Source organism: Leptodactylus fuscus, chromosome 2 (assembly GCF_031893055.1).
Source record: "Leptodactylus fuscus isolate aLepFus1 chromosome 2, aLepFus1.hap2, whole genome shotgun sequence".
Classification (NCBI taxonomy): domain Eukaryota; kingdom Metazoa; phylum Chordata; class Amphibia; order Anura; family Leptodactylidae; genus Leptodactylus; species Leptodactylus fuscus.
The window spans coordinates 218,440,572-218,457,896 of record NC_134266.1 but is presented as its reverse complement, the minus strand read 5'-3'; the positions used below and the strand labels follow the sequence as shown (position 1 = coordinate 218,457,896).

General features: G+C 43.2%; 1 protein-coding gene across 4 annotated transcripts in view; it reads left to right on the top strand.

Annotated features, from left to right (window-relative positions):
* The window catches only part of ITGA7 (integrin subunit alpha 7), a 129,293-nt gene that overhangs the window by 71,326 nt on the left and 40,642 nt on the right, over positions 1–17,325 (top strand). For 2 of the 4 annotated variants that reach the window (XM_075265556.1, XM_075265559.1), the window contains exons 5-8: positions 574–829; positions 3,598–3,729; positions 15,851–16,058; positions 16,572–16,765. In XM_075265556.1, coding sequence (XP_075121657.1) covers positions 574–829; positions 3,598–3,729; positions 15,851–16,058; positions 16,572–16,765 — 790 coding nt within the window. Of the gene's footprint in view, positions 1–573; positions 830–3,597; positions 3,730–4,181; positions 4,302–15,850; positions 16,059–16,571; positions 16,766–17,325 lie in introns of all 4 variants that reach the window. The other 2 variants (XM_075265560.1, XM_075265558.1) reach the window with 2 other exon arrangements.

The window sequence follows — 17,325 nt, the reverse complement described above, 5'->3', positions numbered from 1 at the left end:
GTTAAAAAGTAAAAGCTGCCCCACAAACAAAGAGACCTCTGTCAATTAAACAGTAAAAAGTTATAGGCGACCCCAGAAAAATTATTCATTTACAAAAAGTGGCGTTTTATTTGTGAAAGCGGTAAAACATAATAAAACCAAGATAAATAAGTATCTCCGTAATCGTAATGATCTCCGAACAAAATTGCTATGTTATCTTTAATGCAGAGCAAACGCTGTAAAAACAAAATGCAATAAAGGATAGAATTGTGGGATTTTTCACACGGACCCCAAAAATATCAATAATGAAACCTAATCACAACATTATATGTACCCCAAAATGAAAGTACAACTCGTCATGTAAAAAATAAGCCTTAATAGGTGTAACATACCTGACGGTATGGAAATGAAGGTAATTCTGTACCAAAATTCTGTTAAAATCAATGGAAATGTTTCTTTGTGTTTTTGTAAAAATGGTGGTCGAAAAAAATTACCTGATATTCCTTTACCAAAATATACAGTATATCTTATTGAGGATTATATAGAAAGAATCCCCCGCTTTATACATCACTATTTCTGTCTTGTTCCATTCAGACCTGTGCTCATCTCTATGAGTCCCGACAAAGGGTGACTCAGCCCTCAGAAACGAGAGACGTGATCGGCCGCTGCTTTGTACTGAGCGAAGATCTGACTGTCAGTGACGACTTGGATGGAGGAGAATGGAAGTTCTGTGAGGGTCGTCCCCAAGGGCATGAGATGTTTGGGTTCTGCCAGCAGGGGATGTCAGCAGGATTCACCTCAGACAACCATTATATCATGTTTGGGGCACCTGGAACCTACAACTGGAAAGGTATGTAACTATTAGGTTTGCTCTTATTTCAGAGTTATGAAGGATATCATAAGAAGGTTTGCTTTATTGTAGAGTATATACCAAGCTGGTTGCAAAGGTTCTTTGTGTTTCTTGACTGTTTTTGAGTTCTTTATGTCTTTTTACTGCTTTCTTATTAGCTATTACATAGCCATCAAATAGCAATTCAGCCACTCTTGGCACCACCTCAAGGCTGTAAAATTGGCCAAGCACTTAAGGTGCTTAGAGAGTCCTCCTCAAGAGAACAAAATGTATTTTCACTATTACTGTAGGTCAATGAGGTCTCCTAATTCAGTCAGTTTAGGAATACATTGTACTTATAATACGTCTAGACTGCAGAGATGTCATTACGATTACCGTATTTTTCGGACTATAAGACGCACTTTTTTTCCCCAAAATTTGGGGGGAAAAGAAGGGTGCGTCTTATAGTCCGAATGTGGCGCCTGGCACCCGCCGTAATAGAGAGGCGGATGCCGGCAAGGGATAGACGCCGGGGCCTGAAACATCGCTATGCTCCTCTGCCCTGCATGAAGCCAGCAGCGGGAGGAGTGATGCTATTCCGCTCCCCCCCCCCTCCCGCCGCTGGCTTCATACAGGGCAGAGGAGCGCAGCGATGTCTCAGGCCCCGGCACCTGTGCCAGCGTCTATCCCTCGCCGGCATCCGCCTCTCTAGTACAGCGGATGCCGGGTCTGTATCAGTGGCCCCTTCTTTTTTTTTCAATACAAGGTGATCTAAGCAATAGATATTCCCCAAAATGGTATAACTAAAAAGTACTTCTGGCCCCGCAAAAAAAAACACTCTATGCGTCCCCGTACAGCTGCAGGGTCACCTGTCAATGTGGCCTTGCAGCTGTTGCAAAACTACAACTCCCATATATTAAATATTTTACCATTTTTTGCTTCAAAATTTTATTTCCCTATTTTCCTCCTTTAAAACCTAGGTGCGTCTTATAGTCCAAAAAATACGGACAAAAAATTAAAAATTAATTGACAGGATTTATCAGAAACGAGCCAAAATCTGTCAATAAATTATATTATAAAATTTAATTATTTCACAAATTCTGAGTCATTTAAAAATTTTGGTAGCACTCATAGGTGAATGTACACAAGTAGAAGTCTGGCAAGTGCTGTGTATGGCTGAGGCCCCACATTGCGAAAATGCAGCTTTTTGTTGCAAATTGTGCTGCGTTTTATTTGAGCCAAAGCCAGGAGTGGATTGAGCCGAAGGGGGAAGTATAAGGACCCCTTCACACGGAGGATACGCTGGCTGATTCTGAACGTGTAAACGTTCCGAATCAGCGGTGTTTAAAACAGGTCCCATTGCTTTCTATGGGAGCTGGCATACGTGTGCTCCCCATAGAATTGAATGGGCTGCTTTTTTCCATTCATTTCTATGGGGAGCACGTGTATGCCGGCTCCCATAGAAAGCAATGGGATATGTTTTAAACGCCGCTGATTCGGAACGTTTACACATTCAGAATCAGCCAGCGTATCCTCCATGTGAAGGGGCCCTAAGAAATTCCTATATGCTTCCCATTCTTTATGTAGCCATTGTTGGCTTTGGCTCAAAAACCACAACAAAATCTGCAACGAAAAAAGCCACATTTCTTCAACGTAGGACCTCAGCCTTAGACAGTTCTATACAGTGTCCCTCTGTGATGCAGGAATGTAAACTATTTCATCAACTCGAAAAGATATATAGAAAAACCGGGAACTGGCAGAGCGCTAAAGGCAGCAAAATCCGTAATAGACTTGAAAATTAAAAGTGACGATATGCAAGATTAAGATGAATTGGTTCTGTTTTATTGCTCCAAGGACATGAACAACAGCCGTTGTGGGACGGTGTCCGGGTTAGAGCTGCAATTGGCCTGTTGGGCAATTGGCCCGGTGGGCTCCTGACTGGAGTCTACTATTTCCACCAGACGGGCGCCAGGTCACCCTTTTTAAACTTCTCTCAGCATTTCATCAACTCCTTCTACTCCCTCAGCTTTTCTTATTACATGTAATATTATTTTTGTACTTTAGTAGAAGGTTTTAGTAGAAGACACAGTTCTCCGACCCGACTGAACCACAAATTATTTCCTTGAGAACTGGTGGAGTTTAGGTGGGCCGATGCTTCTGCCCACCCCTCGTCCTTACACATCAGACCCTCTACAGCTAGCTTTATTTCTGTATAATTCAGCATAGTACTATCTAGTATGATGACAACTTTATTACCTACAACATGGTATCTGTCTCCATTCTCTGAATTAAGCAGAAGAACTCAACAATAGACGTCCTAAAGCAATGGAAAGGAATGTTACTCCTGAGCCCCTTCACACGGCGTAAGCGCTCGGCTCATTCCGAGCCGTACACGTGAGCGCTTCTAAACACTTCCCATTCACTTCAATGGGAGTGCTCGTAAAGCCGGCTTTACGCGCGCTCCCATTGAAGTGAATGGGAAGTGTTTAGAAGCGCTCACGTGTACGGCTCGGAATGAGCCGAGCGCTTACGTCGTCTGAAGGGGCATAGTTTGTGTCTCAATAATATAAATTCCTTCTTTTCCTCTAGGGTTCATTCTTTAAGATGACATGTTGCTTGAAATAAGGAAGAAAGAAGGCAATGGCCGTGTTTTATAATGCCTAAAATTTGCATTGTGATATTTTTTGGTGCATCTCATTGTACATTTTGAGGTTGGATCTACAATGTATTTTGGTCACGTAGAGCTATGTACACCTTTACTTCCATCTCATGCTCACTTTACCTCCCAGGTGAGCTACGTGTGGAGCGTTTTAATCAAACTTTCCTGGAGCTTCATTCTTACGATGATGGGCCTTTTGAAGTTGCTGGGGAAAACAGCCAGAAACCTGAGTTGATCCCTCTGCCATCCTACAGTTATCTTGGTATGGGTTCATGGCTGGTTGCTGGAGAGAGAGCGAGAGAGAGAAAGAAAGAAAGAAAGAAACCAAAAATTGTGGCATACTTTCTCTCTGTTCAGACTACGGTACAACTGAATTTTCCTACAAGTTAAAAAAATAATATTCAATGGAAGATGTGAATAAGACATGGTCACACTGAGACTTTATTATCAGGAGGTCTCCACTCTGGCTAACAGAAGAAGTCCTATGTTGACTTTATAATTGAATAAGTAGTAAGAAGATGTCAGGAGACAATCCATTTCAAGCTACAATGACTATTCATAGTAATTGGTGCAGCCTCTTCCTCTCTCGATCGTCCTCTCTCAGCTTCCTCAGCCATGACGCTTGTGTTTAAGCCCTTCTAACTTGTTTTCCCTTCTCTTTCTCTCTTCCACACCTCTGTCACTCTTCCTGGGGGATTCATGGTCATGGCACAGGACTCTTGTTTGTGACAAACATTGATAGTTCAGACCCGGATCAGCTGGTGTATAAATCGCCGGGATACAGGGAAGAGGGAGCCAGGCTGGGTCCTGATGTAGCTCTCAATAGCTATTTAGGTTTGTAACTTGCATACGTGTGTGTGAGCCGGGTTCAGCTCCTACCTCCTGCATGTTCCTCTCATCCATATCTTGCCTGCCCTTCCATCTGCTGTGGTGAACGGCATATTATATCATATTTTATGTGCATGGTGTTGCAATGGTGTTTTAGGCTAAGGCCCAACACAGCAAAAAGCAGCTACAGGAAAAAATGCAGCAAAACGTGTTGTGTTTTTCATTAAGTTTTTGCTATGTTTTTTCTTCTTTTATTAAATATATATACAGAAAATGCTCAAGACTCTGTAGCTAAAATTAACCCATGTCATGAAAATGCAGCTTTTTTTCTTCAAGGTGTGGATGAGATTAAACAAAATCTCATTCAACTTAATGGTATTTTAAAAAGTTGCATTTCTCTCCGCTGAATTTCCTCAATGTGGGGCCTTAGCCTTAAGTGTGGTTTATCTCTTTTATTTTTGGTTGTCTTCTCCATTAAAGTAACTCTCCATTCTGGATGTAATAGTCCTACCTACAGAACTGTACTATGGCCAAAGTCCAGTGTTATCTACAGTAACATAATGGCAGCTCTTATGACTGTTGTACATACTTCCTTAATACGTCCTTTACTTTTACACTGAATTTGGACCAAAAATACAACAGGCAGCTATTCTATTATTCTATAAAATTATTTTTGCCAATTGTCCCATTGATAAGTAGCATGTACAAGGTCGTATGTATGTACTGTATATATGTAGACTAGTATTGCATGTGATGTAAATCTCTACCATACAAAAGCTTGAGATATTTCACTGTATTGATGTCTCTGTCTCCATCTTCTACTCATCTCATGGGCGAGCTATGAGTCTCTGTGTGTGATATCTGTCACGTCTCTGCATCTTCCTATAATCAATACAAGCAATCTTTGCCAAGTGACCGTCCTGGTTGCATTAGATTCTACGTAACATAAGGATCACTATGCTGTGTTAGCCAATGATACTCAAATAGAGCCACTTCAATAGAAAATATTGTTCTACGTTGTATTTCTAATACCGTAACATATTAAATTGTCTGGCTATAAATCACTGCACCATGTAGAAAATCTACAGCAATGATATACTGTATACTATTCTTGGGCTCCTAGTATAATTTTCTCTCCATTTCTCATTTGAGTATTATGGCCATCTCACGTAAAAGCTGAATAAATATATTTCCTACCTTGCTCTCCGCTATATGCTAACCCATCTCCATGTCGCTACTATTTCTGTGACGCTCCCATTGGCTTGCTTTGGCTTTAACAATCACGGCGCACATGGTATGCAAAGCATCATCCACCTTTATAGGAAGCGTATTATATTATACGGTTGTTAAAATATGTTCACAGAGTGCACCCAAGTGTATTAACAGCACAGTAATCTCACAACTACGTAGTAATAATAATGGAAGATGTCATCACGCCGATTCTGGAGATTAAAAGTTACTGGAGGTGTTTGGCGGCTGCTTTTCACTTGAAATAAAGCATGTTTATGGTGGAGTTGGGTGAAATAGCTGTTGGCATTTGTATGGCCAGCTAGAATTAGTTTAGGATTTTTATTAGTGTAACAGTAATGGAAGTGTTTCCAAATCTCATATAAGTATAGATAAGCATATTCGCTTCTTTTGCCACTGTTTATAGACCCACATTGTATATATCACGCAGAGAATATTCTTATAACTTTATGTGAGGTATAATAAGTAGAGATGAGCGAACAGTGTTCTATCGAACACATGTTCGATCGGATATCAGGGTGTTCGCCATGTTCGAATCGAATCGAACACCACGTGGTAAAGTGCGCCAAAATTCGATTCCCCTCCCACCTTCCCTGGCGCCTTTTTTGCACCAATAACAGCGCAGGGGAGGTGGGACAGGAACTACGACACTGGGGGCATTGAAAAAAATTGGAAAAAGTCATTGGCTGCCGAAATCAGGTGACCTCCATTTTAGACGAATAGTGGATTTCAAATCCGGGTCATATGAGAATGTGAACTTTGTGACTATGAGACAGGGATAGCTGTACAGGCAGGGATAGCTAGGGATAACCTTTATTTAGGGGGGAATGTTATTAAAAATAACTTTTTGGGGCTCTATCGGGTGTGTAATTGTGATTTTTGTGAGATAAACTTTTTCCCATAGGGATGCATTGGCCAGCGCTGATTGGCCGAATTCCGTACTCTGGCCAATCAGTGCTGGCCAATGCATTCTATTAGCTTGATGAAGCAGAGTGTGCACAAGGGTTCAAGCGCACCCTCGGCTCTGATGTAGCAGAGCCGAGGCTGCACAAGGGTTCAAGCGCACCCTCGGCTCTGATGTAGGAGAGCCGAGGGTGCACTTGAACCCTTGTGCACCCTCAGCTCTGCTACATCAGAGCCGAGGGTGCGCTTGAACCCTTGTGCACACTCTGCTTCATCAAGCTAATAGAATGCATTGGCCAGCGCTGATTGGCCAATGTATTCTATTAGCCTGATGAAGTAGAGCTGAATGTGTGTGCTAAGCACACACATTCAGCTCTACTTCATCGGGCTAATAGAATGCATTGGCCAGCGCTGATTGGCCAGAGTACGGAACTCGACCAATCAGCGCTGGCTCTGCTGGAGGAGGCGGAGTCTAAGATCGCTCCACACCAGTCTCCATTCAGGTCCGACCTTAGACTCCGCCTCCTCCGGCAGAGCCAGCGCTGATTGGCCGAAGGCTGGCCAATGCATTCCTATGCGAATGCAGAGACTTAGCAGTGCTGAGTCAGTTTTGCTCAACTACACATCTGATGCACACTCGGCACTGCTACATCAGATGTAGCAATCTGATGTAGCAGAGCCGAGGGTGCACTAGAACCCCTGTGCAAACTCAGTTCACGCTAATAGAATGCATTGGCCAGCGCTGATTGGCCAATGCATTCTATTAGCCCGATGAAGTAGAGCTGAATGTGTGTGCTAAGCACACACATTCAGCACTGCTTCATCAAGCCAATACAATGCATTAGCCAGTGCTGATTGGCCAGAGTACGGAATTCGGCCAATCAGCGCTGGCTCTGCTGGAGGAGGCGGAGTCTAAGGTCGCTCCACACCAGTCTCCATTCAGGTCCGACCTTAGACTCCGCCTCCTCCGGCAGAGCCAGCGCTGATTGGCCGAAGGCTGGCCAATGCATTCCTATGCGAATGCATACTTAGCAGTGCTGAGTCAGTTTTGCTCAACTACACATCTGATGCACACTCGGCACTGCTACATCAGATGTAGCAATCTGATGTAGCAGAGCCGAGGGTGCACTAGAACCCCTGTGCAAACTCAGTTCACGCTAATAGAATGCATTGGCCAGCGCTGATTGGCCAATGCATTCTATTAGCCCGATGAAGTAGAGCTGAATGTGTGTGCTAAGCACACACATTCAGCACTGCTTCATCAAGCCAATACAATGCATTAGCCAGTGCTGATTGGCCAGAGTACGGAATTCGGCCAATCAGCGCTGGCTCTGCTGGAGGAGGCGGAGTCTAAGGTCGGACCTGAATGGAGACTGGTGTGGAGCGATCTTAGACTCCGCCTCCTCCAGCAGAGCCAGCGCTGATTGGTCGAGTTCCGTACTCTGGCCAATCAGCGCTGGCCAATGCATTCTATTAGCCCGATGAAGTAGAGCTGAATGTGTGTGCTTAGCACACACATTCAGCTCTACTTCATCAGGCTAATAGAATACATTGGCCAATCAGCGCTGGCCAATGCATTCTATTAGCTTGATGAAGCAGAGTGTGCACAAGGGTTCAAGCGCACCCTCGGCTCTGATGTAGCAGAGCTGAGGGTGCACAAGGGTTCAAGTGCACCCTCGGCTCTCCTACATCAGAGCCGAGGGTGCGCTTGAACCCTTGTGCACACTCTGCTTCATCAAGCTAATAGAATGCATTGGCCAGCACTGATTGGCCAGAGTACGGAATTCGGCCAATCAGCGCTGGCCAATGCATTCTATTAGCCCGATGAAGTAGAGCTGAATGTGTGTGCTAAGCACACACATTCAGCACTGCTTCATCACGCCAATACAATGCATTAGCCAGTGCTGATTGGCCAGAGTACGGAATTCGGCCAATCAGCGCTGGCTCTGCTGGAGGAGGCGGAGTCTAAGATCGCTCCACACCAGTCTCCATTCAGGTCCGACCTTAGACTCCGCCTCCTCCAGCAGAGCCAGCGCTGATTGGTCGAGTTCCGTACTCTGGCCAATCAGCGCTGGCCAATGCATTCTATTAGCCCGATGAAGTAGAGCTGAATGTGTGTGCTTAGCACACACATTCAGCTCTACTTCATCGGGCTAATAGAATGCATTGGCCAGCGCTGATTGGCCGAATTCCGTACTCTGGCCAATCAGCACTGGCTAATGCATTGTATTGGCTTGATGAAGCAGTGCTGAATGTGTGTGCTTAGCACACACATTCAGCTCTACTTCATCGGGCTAATAGAATGCATTGGCCAATCAGCGCTGGCCAATGCATTCTATTAGCGTGAACTGAGTTTGCACAGGGGTTCTAGTGCACCCTCGGCTCTGCTACATCAGATTGCTACATCTGATGTAGCAGTGCCGAGTGTGCATCAGATGTGTAGTTGAGCAAAACTGACTCAGCACTGCTAAGTCTGCATTCGCATAGGAATGCATTGGCCAGCCTTCGGCCAATCAGCGCTGGCTCTGCCGGAGGAGGCGGAGTCTAAGGTCGGACCTGAATGGAGACTGGTGTGGAGCGACCTTAGACTCCGCCTCCTCCAGCAGAGCCAGCGCTGATTGGCCGAATTCCGTACTCTGGCCAATCAGCACTGGCTAATGCATTGTATTGGCTTGATGAAGCAGTGCTGAATGTGTGTGCTTAGCACACACATTCAGCTCTACTTCATCGGGCTAATAGAATGCATTGGCCAGCGCTGATTGGCCGAATTCCGTACTCTGGCCAATCAGCACTGGCTAATGCATTGTATTGGCTTGATGAAGCAGTGCTGAATGTGTGTGCTTAGCACACACATTCAGCTCTACTTCATCGGGCTAATAGAATGCATTGGCCAATCAGCGCTGGCCAATGCATTCTATTAGCGTGAACTGAGTTTGCACAGGGGTTCTAGTGCACCCTCGGCTCTGCTACATCAGATTGCTACATCTGATGTAGCAGTGCCGAGTGTGCATCAGATGTGTAGTTGAGCAAAACTGACTCAGCACTGCTAAGTCTGCATTCGCATAGGAATGCATTGGCCAGCCTTCGGCCAATCAGCGCTGGCTCTGCCGGAGGAGGCGGAGTCTAAGGTCGGACCTGAATGGAGACTGGTGTGGAGCTATCTTAGACTCCGCCTCCTCCAGCAGAGCCAGCGCTGATTGGTCGAGTTCCGTACTCTGGCCAATCAGCACTGGCCAATGCATTTCTATGGGGAAAAGTTAGCTTGCGAAAATCGCAAACTGACAGGGATTTCCATGAAATAAAGTGACTTTTATGCCCCCAGACATGCTTCCCCTGCTGTCCCAGTGTCATTCCAGGGTGTTGGTATCATTTCCTGGGGTGTCATAGTGGACTTGGTGACCCTCCAGACACGAATTTGGGTTTCCCCCTTAACGAGTTTATGTTCCCCATAGACTATAATGGGGTTCGAAACCCATTCGAACACTCGAACAGTGAGCGGCTGTTCGAATCGAATTTCGAACCTCGAACATTTTAGTGTTCGCTCATCTCTAATAATAAGCTATTTTGCAGTTCCACAAAGGGTAAAACACAAACATTCAGGTTCTTGTTGCAGTTTTGAAGCCAAAACCAGGTTGTGGATCAGGGAGAAAAAAACCTATACATACACTTCTGGCTTGCTGCAAAAACTTGAATAAACACTAAGGGTTAGGGCAGCTAATGTCTGTAATATACCCCTGTAGATAAAGGGATTGTATCAGTAATATATTTAAATAAAATATAAAGTAAAAATAAAAAAAATCCCCAATGCTCCAGTGTCTTCCCAGCACAGTCCAGTCCTGCCACTCCTTTGTTACCTTCCAGCGGAAGTCCCCGCTATATGTGACATCACTACCTATGACGCCCTATGTACTTCCTGGAGCTACTGATTGGCCTGTAATGGTCATGTGACCACTGAGGCCAATCAGTGGCTTCAGCAGCAGGGATCCGGGATGACACAGCTGGCAAGGAATTTCACTTCAAAAAGACAGCTGAGCTGCAGGACCGGACCATGCTAGGGGGATAGCGGAGAACCTGGGACAGGTGAGTATGAATTTTTTTTTCACCTCCCCAGGCCTATTTAAAAAACACACTTTTTCCCTGGACAACCTCTTCAAAGGGATTCTATCATTATAATCCCGTTTTAAACTAAACCCACGTCGGATTAGCCTTAAGAAAGGCTATTCTCTTACCTTTAGATGTCTTCTCCGCACCACCGTTCCTTAGATATCCCGTTTTTCATTCATATGCTAATTAGTTTTCTCGCAGCACTGGGAGCAGTTCCCAGCACTCAAACAATGTCCCCTGTGCTGTGAGAAAACTATCCAGCGCTGCTTTCTTCTTCTTCGCGTCTCCGCCTCTTCTTTGCAGTTTGGCCACAGGAAAATGGCCAACTGCACCCACTGCGCATGTCCGTCGACCATTTTCCTGTGGCCTATCCCGTTCGGCCACAGAAAAATGGCAATGGATATGTATAGTGGGCACTTTTTGAAGAAGGCGTGACGGGGCAAGGAAGAAAAGGCGGAGGAGGCGAACAAGAAGAAGACTTTCGTTGCTTGCTGGAACCTAATTAGCATATGAATAAAAACGGGCTTATTCAAAAATGACTGTGGCAATTAACATACAAAAGATATGTGTAGAATAGCCTTTCTAAAGGCTATGCAATTATGTGCTTAGTTAAAAATGACTTTTTCACAATGATAGAGCCCCTTTAATGACTATGGCTATGACTTTCCAAAGGTAACCTGTGACATTGCACTGATAATTTTGGAAAATCTCTGTGTAATGAGATTGATTCCCACCTTTTTTTTTTTTTTTTTTTTTTATAGGTGGTATTCACCATGCCTGTTATGTACACTCATGGTCGTAAGTGTTGGCACTTCTGAAATTTTTCCAGTACATGAAGTATTTCACCTAGAAAATCATTGCAGTTTCATATGTTTTGTTATACACACACGTTTATTTCCTTTGTGCGTATTGGAACAACACAAAAAAACCCCAGAAAAAATCCAATAATGATAGAATTTCATGCAAAACTCCAAAAATGGGCCAAACAAAACTACTGGCACCCTCAACTTAATATTTGGTTGCACACCCTTTGGAAAAAATAACTGAATTCAATTGCTACCTATAACCATCAACAAGCTTATTACACCTTTCAACTGAAATTTTGGACCCCTCTTTTTTTGCAAACTGCTCCACATTTGAAGGATGTCTTCTCCCAACAGCAATTTTAAGATCTCTCGACAGGTGTTGAATGGGATTTAGCTCCGGACTCATTGCTGTACAAGATTTCATGATGCCTTGTACACAGTCAAGGCACCCAGTGCCAGAGGCAGCAAAACAACCAAGCGCCATGGCTAAGGGGTTCAAACCCCAAAATGCGTAGGCTTTTCCTTCATGTCTGCACTTTGGAAATTTTAAATGAGAAGTGTTAAACTTCACTTAATAAAAGTTATGTTTTAACTTTATCCAATTGGGATCTGCGGAGTGCTGGATATTCCTTTTCACTTCATCCTAATCTCAGGGAAACAGAAACAGTCCAAGGAACTCCTCACCAGTTCAGTTGGTTTTGTAAGGATTGGAGTCAGGGTCAGGCAGTGCAAAGTGACACAGCTGGGAAAGCAACACTGTGCAACTAATGACAAAAGGGGTCACAGGCCCTGGAGCTATAACTATGCTGTAATATCTGAGATGAGGCAGACCAATGCACTTCCTAATTGAAGTGCGCCTACCACGGCTCCTAACCTTCTATCCAGCGGCTAGGATAAGGGGAGAGGAGGCCCTGAAAGTCCTAGGGACTGGAGTCATGGGGTCACACCTAAACAGAAAGCACAGTGTAAATGCAATGCAAAACAAAAGACTAAACAGCATGGAACCAGGGAGGACCACAAGTCCCAGCAAGACACAGAAGAGAAGGCGAGGTCAGACGAGCAAGAGGTCAAGCCAGGAGATATAATAAAAGGTACCAAATCAAAAGACAAGGGATAGTCAAAAATACAAGCCGGGTCTAAAAACCAAGAAACATATGGAATACAAACAGACAGGGAATCAGACTGAGCAGAGGAACCAGGAACCACAAAGTGAATGGCTGGCAAGGATCCATGCCTGGGTGGGGATTAAATAGCAGCAGAGAAACACACCTGATGGCTAATGACATGGAGACTGAAGGCAAGGAAAAGATTAACCCTTAATGACCTAAGCACACCCAATAGAACTCCTAACACGTCTCCCAGGGAGACGCCGCGCAGCAAGGAGACCGCGGCGACTCCGTATCCTGACAGGTTTAGTTTTAATTTGTCCTCCACACAGTGCAGTGTCCCTCGCAGCTGAGCAGACTCTGTTCCAGGAGAAAGCCCCACCATATTGTTCTGTGGTAGCTTTATTTTCATTAATGGCAGCATGCAACTGGTACACCAAGTTCCGGTATGTAACACCAGGACTGGAATATAGGAGTGGGCCTGCAGTAACTCCAAAATACCAGACCTACACTACAGTCACTACCTCACCGATACTAGCCACCTCAATGGCAGATACCTGCCATCCATAATCTTACCCTCTGCCTGCTTACAGTGCCAACAATTTTGTCTGACCCGTTTTTGGAGTTTTGTGTTGTTCCAATACACACACAAAAAAATAAACATGTGTTTAACAAAACATGTAATTGAAATAATTTTCTTGAAGATATTTTAGTGATGCCAACACTTACGGCCATGACTGTATAGGAATATTAATTTTAGAATTCTTTAAGAATTATAACCAAAGAAATTATAAAATCCACAAAACTCTTTTTAAGACAAAAATAAGGTAAGATAGTATAGAAACCTTTTGATTTATTATATTATGAAATATAGTTACGGTTAAAGTATAGCGTACATGAAAACGAGACAAATTAAAAATATCAGGCAAAAGCAAGAGGTTTTTATAATATTTATTGGAGAGCATAAAGAGGTATAAAATCGAAAAATAACCAGTACCCGATATATGCTTAGTCACACTCAAAAATTTCAAGGGTGCCAATACTTACGGCCATGATTGTAGGTTAGATCTGAGAGGGTCATCTAATATTGGGGTCCTAGGGTACTTACAGCTTTGAGCTTCAAAAAGTTAAAAAGTAGACTCATTCATTAAACCTGAGTCTATGCGTTGGGAATTAGTAAGGCCATTGGAAGTATATATTGTTTACCTCTCTTTATATCAAATATAATGGGAATATGCTTTGCAAGTTGTATCAGAGCTGGGTTTTTAATATCCACAATTATGATATGGAAATTTTTCAAAGTCACAGATTTTTTTTTTTTCAGAGCAATAGGGGATTGGTTCAGAATATATTTTTGCTTCTCTGGATCTGCTTAAAAAGGCAAAATAAAAAGAACATGAATTTAACAATAATAATAATAATAATGATAATAATAATCCAATTTAATACCTCATTTTACACATCTGCTAATAAACCAATCCTTACTAAAAGGTGGATGAAGTCACTTATAACCTCATGCCTATCATTTCTAACTTAGTGTATCAGCTCAACTAATTTTGGGTATTTTTATCCCACTGGGTCACATGTGACCTTTATATAGATGGGATAATACAACCAAAACTAGTGGAACCTAATGGTGTCCCATTGTTACAGGCTAGCCTAACACACTCAGTGAGCGAGACTGTAGGGGGGAGCTGATCCAAGGCTGACGAAAATCCAGAGTCCTGTGCTGACCACTCACACATTTCATGTCAGCACTGCTAACTTTAGGTAGAAGTTAAGGAGACATCACAAATAGAATTGAAGGAGACCTGTTGCTAGGTATGGGGCCACTAAACTACCACGGTGTCCTAATGCAACTGGGGTTTAGTGTCCCCAACCTGCCAATATCAACTGTGGCTGTTTCTGTGTTCTCAAAGGGGTTAAGTGAGGTCATCATTATCACATTGGCACGGATCTGCCCAGAAGACCCCTTTGAGTTCAATGATGTAACTTGCAGGACACAAGTCCAGGACTCATCTCCTGCAGCTCGGGATACATGTGTATTACAGGACATTACCCCCCACGTCATTGGTTATGCACAGTGAATGGTTCTGTGCATGCTGGTGGTTGAGTGGCCCCAAACCTAGTGACAGGTTCCCGTTAAGTACAATATATCTATAAGTCCTATAAATCCTATAAAGCTGTAATGAGTGTACACCTAAGTTTTCAGTCCATGGCATGTATACCACCTAGATACTATCAGAGACAGCTAATTATAGTGAGGGGGTTATTATATAATAGGGGGTAATATAGTTATATTATAGAAAAGAAGGAATATTAACCATTTAATGAGAAAAGGTTATGTTAAGCGGTGTTCACACTACCGCCTCTGTCTGCCGCGCGGTTTCTGTCCTAAACCCTGGGGAAACTGGACGAGGGATGGCTTGCCTGCGGTCAGCTTTAAAACCCATTCATTAGAATTTGTTTTTAAAGGTGACCGCTGGTGTCCATATGCAGCCTCTCCGCCTGGAAACTGTTTTTTTACAAAGTCCTACATAAAGGCAAGCCGTCCCCTGTCCATTTTCCCCAGGATTTAGGACGGAAACCCCAGGGCGGACAGCGGCAGTAGTGTGAACCCAGCCTTAACCAACAAGGTTAGAAAGCTTTGGTGTATACTGATGTCTTTATTCCCCTTTACTTTAATAAGTGTAGAATATACCAAGACCCATTTAATAAGGCAGTGTAACAGCTAGGGTCATATGTGTACATCTCCATTCACTATGGCTTATTCGCTATGATTTTTCCATTGTGCATCATTGTAGATTTCAGTGGTTTGTAAAACCACTGCCATTGCTATGTGAAACGCTGAATTTTTTTTACTTTTTGTGTTTGCCAAATTTTATTAAATTTGACCATTGCTATAGTTACAACATGTACGTTTCATTTCTTAGGCTGCATTCACACTGAGTAACGCTGGCGTTTTTTGTGCTTATTTTTGCACAAAATACGCGGCGTTAACGCGGCGCTATGTGCAAAAATAAGCACAAAAAACGCCAGCGTTACTCAGTGTGAATGCAGCCTTAAAAGGTATTCTATCATTCATTGCTGTTTCATATCACATAAAAAGAGCCATACACAGCGTGCCCTGTACACAGCCTTATTAAATTTCCCCTACGTTCCAAAAATTTGTATGTCTACCAAACAACAAGTAGGAAATGCTATAATGTTCTTTAATGCAGACCTTAATACCATTCACATGTACCTTGGCTTCTTGGTTTTATGGGTGTCTCTCTAACGCTCAATGCTGTTTCATTCCTCTAACATCTCCTCCAATGTGTGATGTTTCCATATATATGATTGTTGTTTATAGTAGTAAATTTGCTGACTCTTGACCTACATTCTCCAGGTTTCTCAGTGGACTCGGGGTGGGGGGTGACAGGGCGGAAAAAACTGAGCTTTGTGAGTGGAGCCCCCCGGGCCAATCACACAGGTGCTGTGGTTATTCTGCGCAAGGAGGGGCCAAGCCAACTTGTTCCAGAACTGACTCTATGGGGAGAGACCCTCGCCTCTTCCTTTGGGTACTCTGTAGCAATGGAGGATCTCAACAATGATAGGTAAGTACATTTTCGTGGTGGGTAATCCTGTTCAGCCTGCATAAATATTTCTATTCCTTTTAAGCAGTCTATTTATGTATTTGGTGGAATATTTTTCCCTATTGTCCAGAAAGCATATTGTCTACATTCAGTCGTAGGGGTCAAAAATGCCTAATATCTTCTTAGCGAGGTTAGCTTCCTGTTAGCAGCCAAAATTCTAGGAATTTAAGAATTTTACTTTTAATTATTAAGATCTGTGTCTTCTGTTAGCCCCCTTTCACACAGTTTTTGAGATATACATGGGTAAAAATGGGTAAATATCTAGGGTATGGTATGAGTAGCCAAGAGAAGTAAGGTGTAGAAAGAGATTAATAAATATGAAAAATATAATATCACAAAAAAATCTTTTTTTACTTTTTTCATATGTTTAATATGTATATTCTCATATATTTATTTTTACATTGCCCTTTTAATTTTTGGAACACTATTCTGGTTATTAACTGTTGTGTTTTTATCCCTACAAACCTACTTTAGTTGGACAGATCTGTTGGTGGGAGCCCCTAATTTCTTTTCACGCAAAGATGAGATTGGTGGAGCTGTCTACGTGTATATGAACAAAGATGGAAGACTAGACAGCTCTCCCCCTATTCGACTGAATGGAACTGAAGGATCCATGTTTGGATTAACCATAGAGTGTTTGGGAGATCTCAACCGGGATGGATTTAAAGGTTTGGATAAATGCAATATACTGAGATTTTAGTTTGTACTCATTCTGGATAAATGGATTTCCGGGTTCACAAGGAGTATTTTGGTTCGTAATGTGGAACGTAGACGCCGCGGGAGCTTTTGCGGGCCGTATACGCTCCCATTGTTTTCAATGGGAGCCGGTACCGTATAATCACGGCCGCAATATAGCTCCCGTGCAATGGGAGCGTATACGGCCAACAAAAGCTCCCGCATTGTCTACGTACCACATTACGTGCCATAATACTCCGTGTGAACCCGGCCTAAAAGTAATAGAGAGGGGTTCTGTAGGAGACAGGGACTGCAAAGAGCTGTGGAAGACCACTTACCTCTCTGAATTACATGACTCACTGTTTTTAGAAAATGGCACTTGATCAGTTGCCATGAATACTCATTGATATTTTTGGCGATCATTCTGGATGGGATTAGGGTTGTTCATACCTAGAATTTTTCCAGTACATTTCCAAATATCTTTGGCTTAAGAAAGATATTGAAACATCAAGGATTTCAGAGGCATTCTGATTCAGTAAAAAAAAAAGTCCAT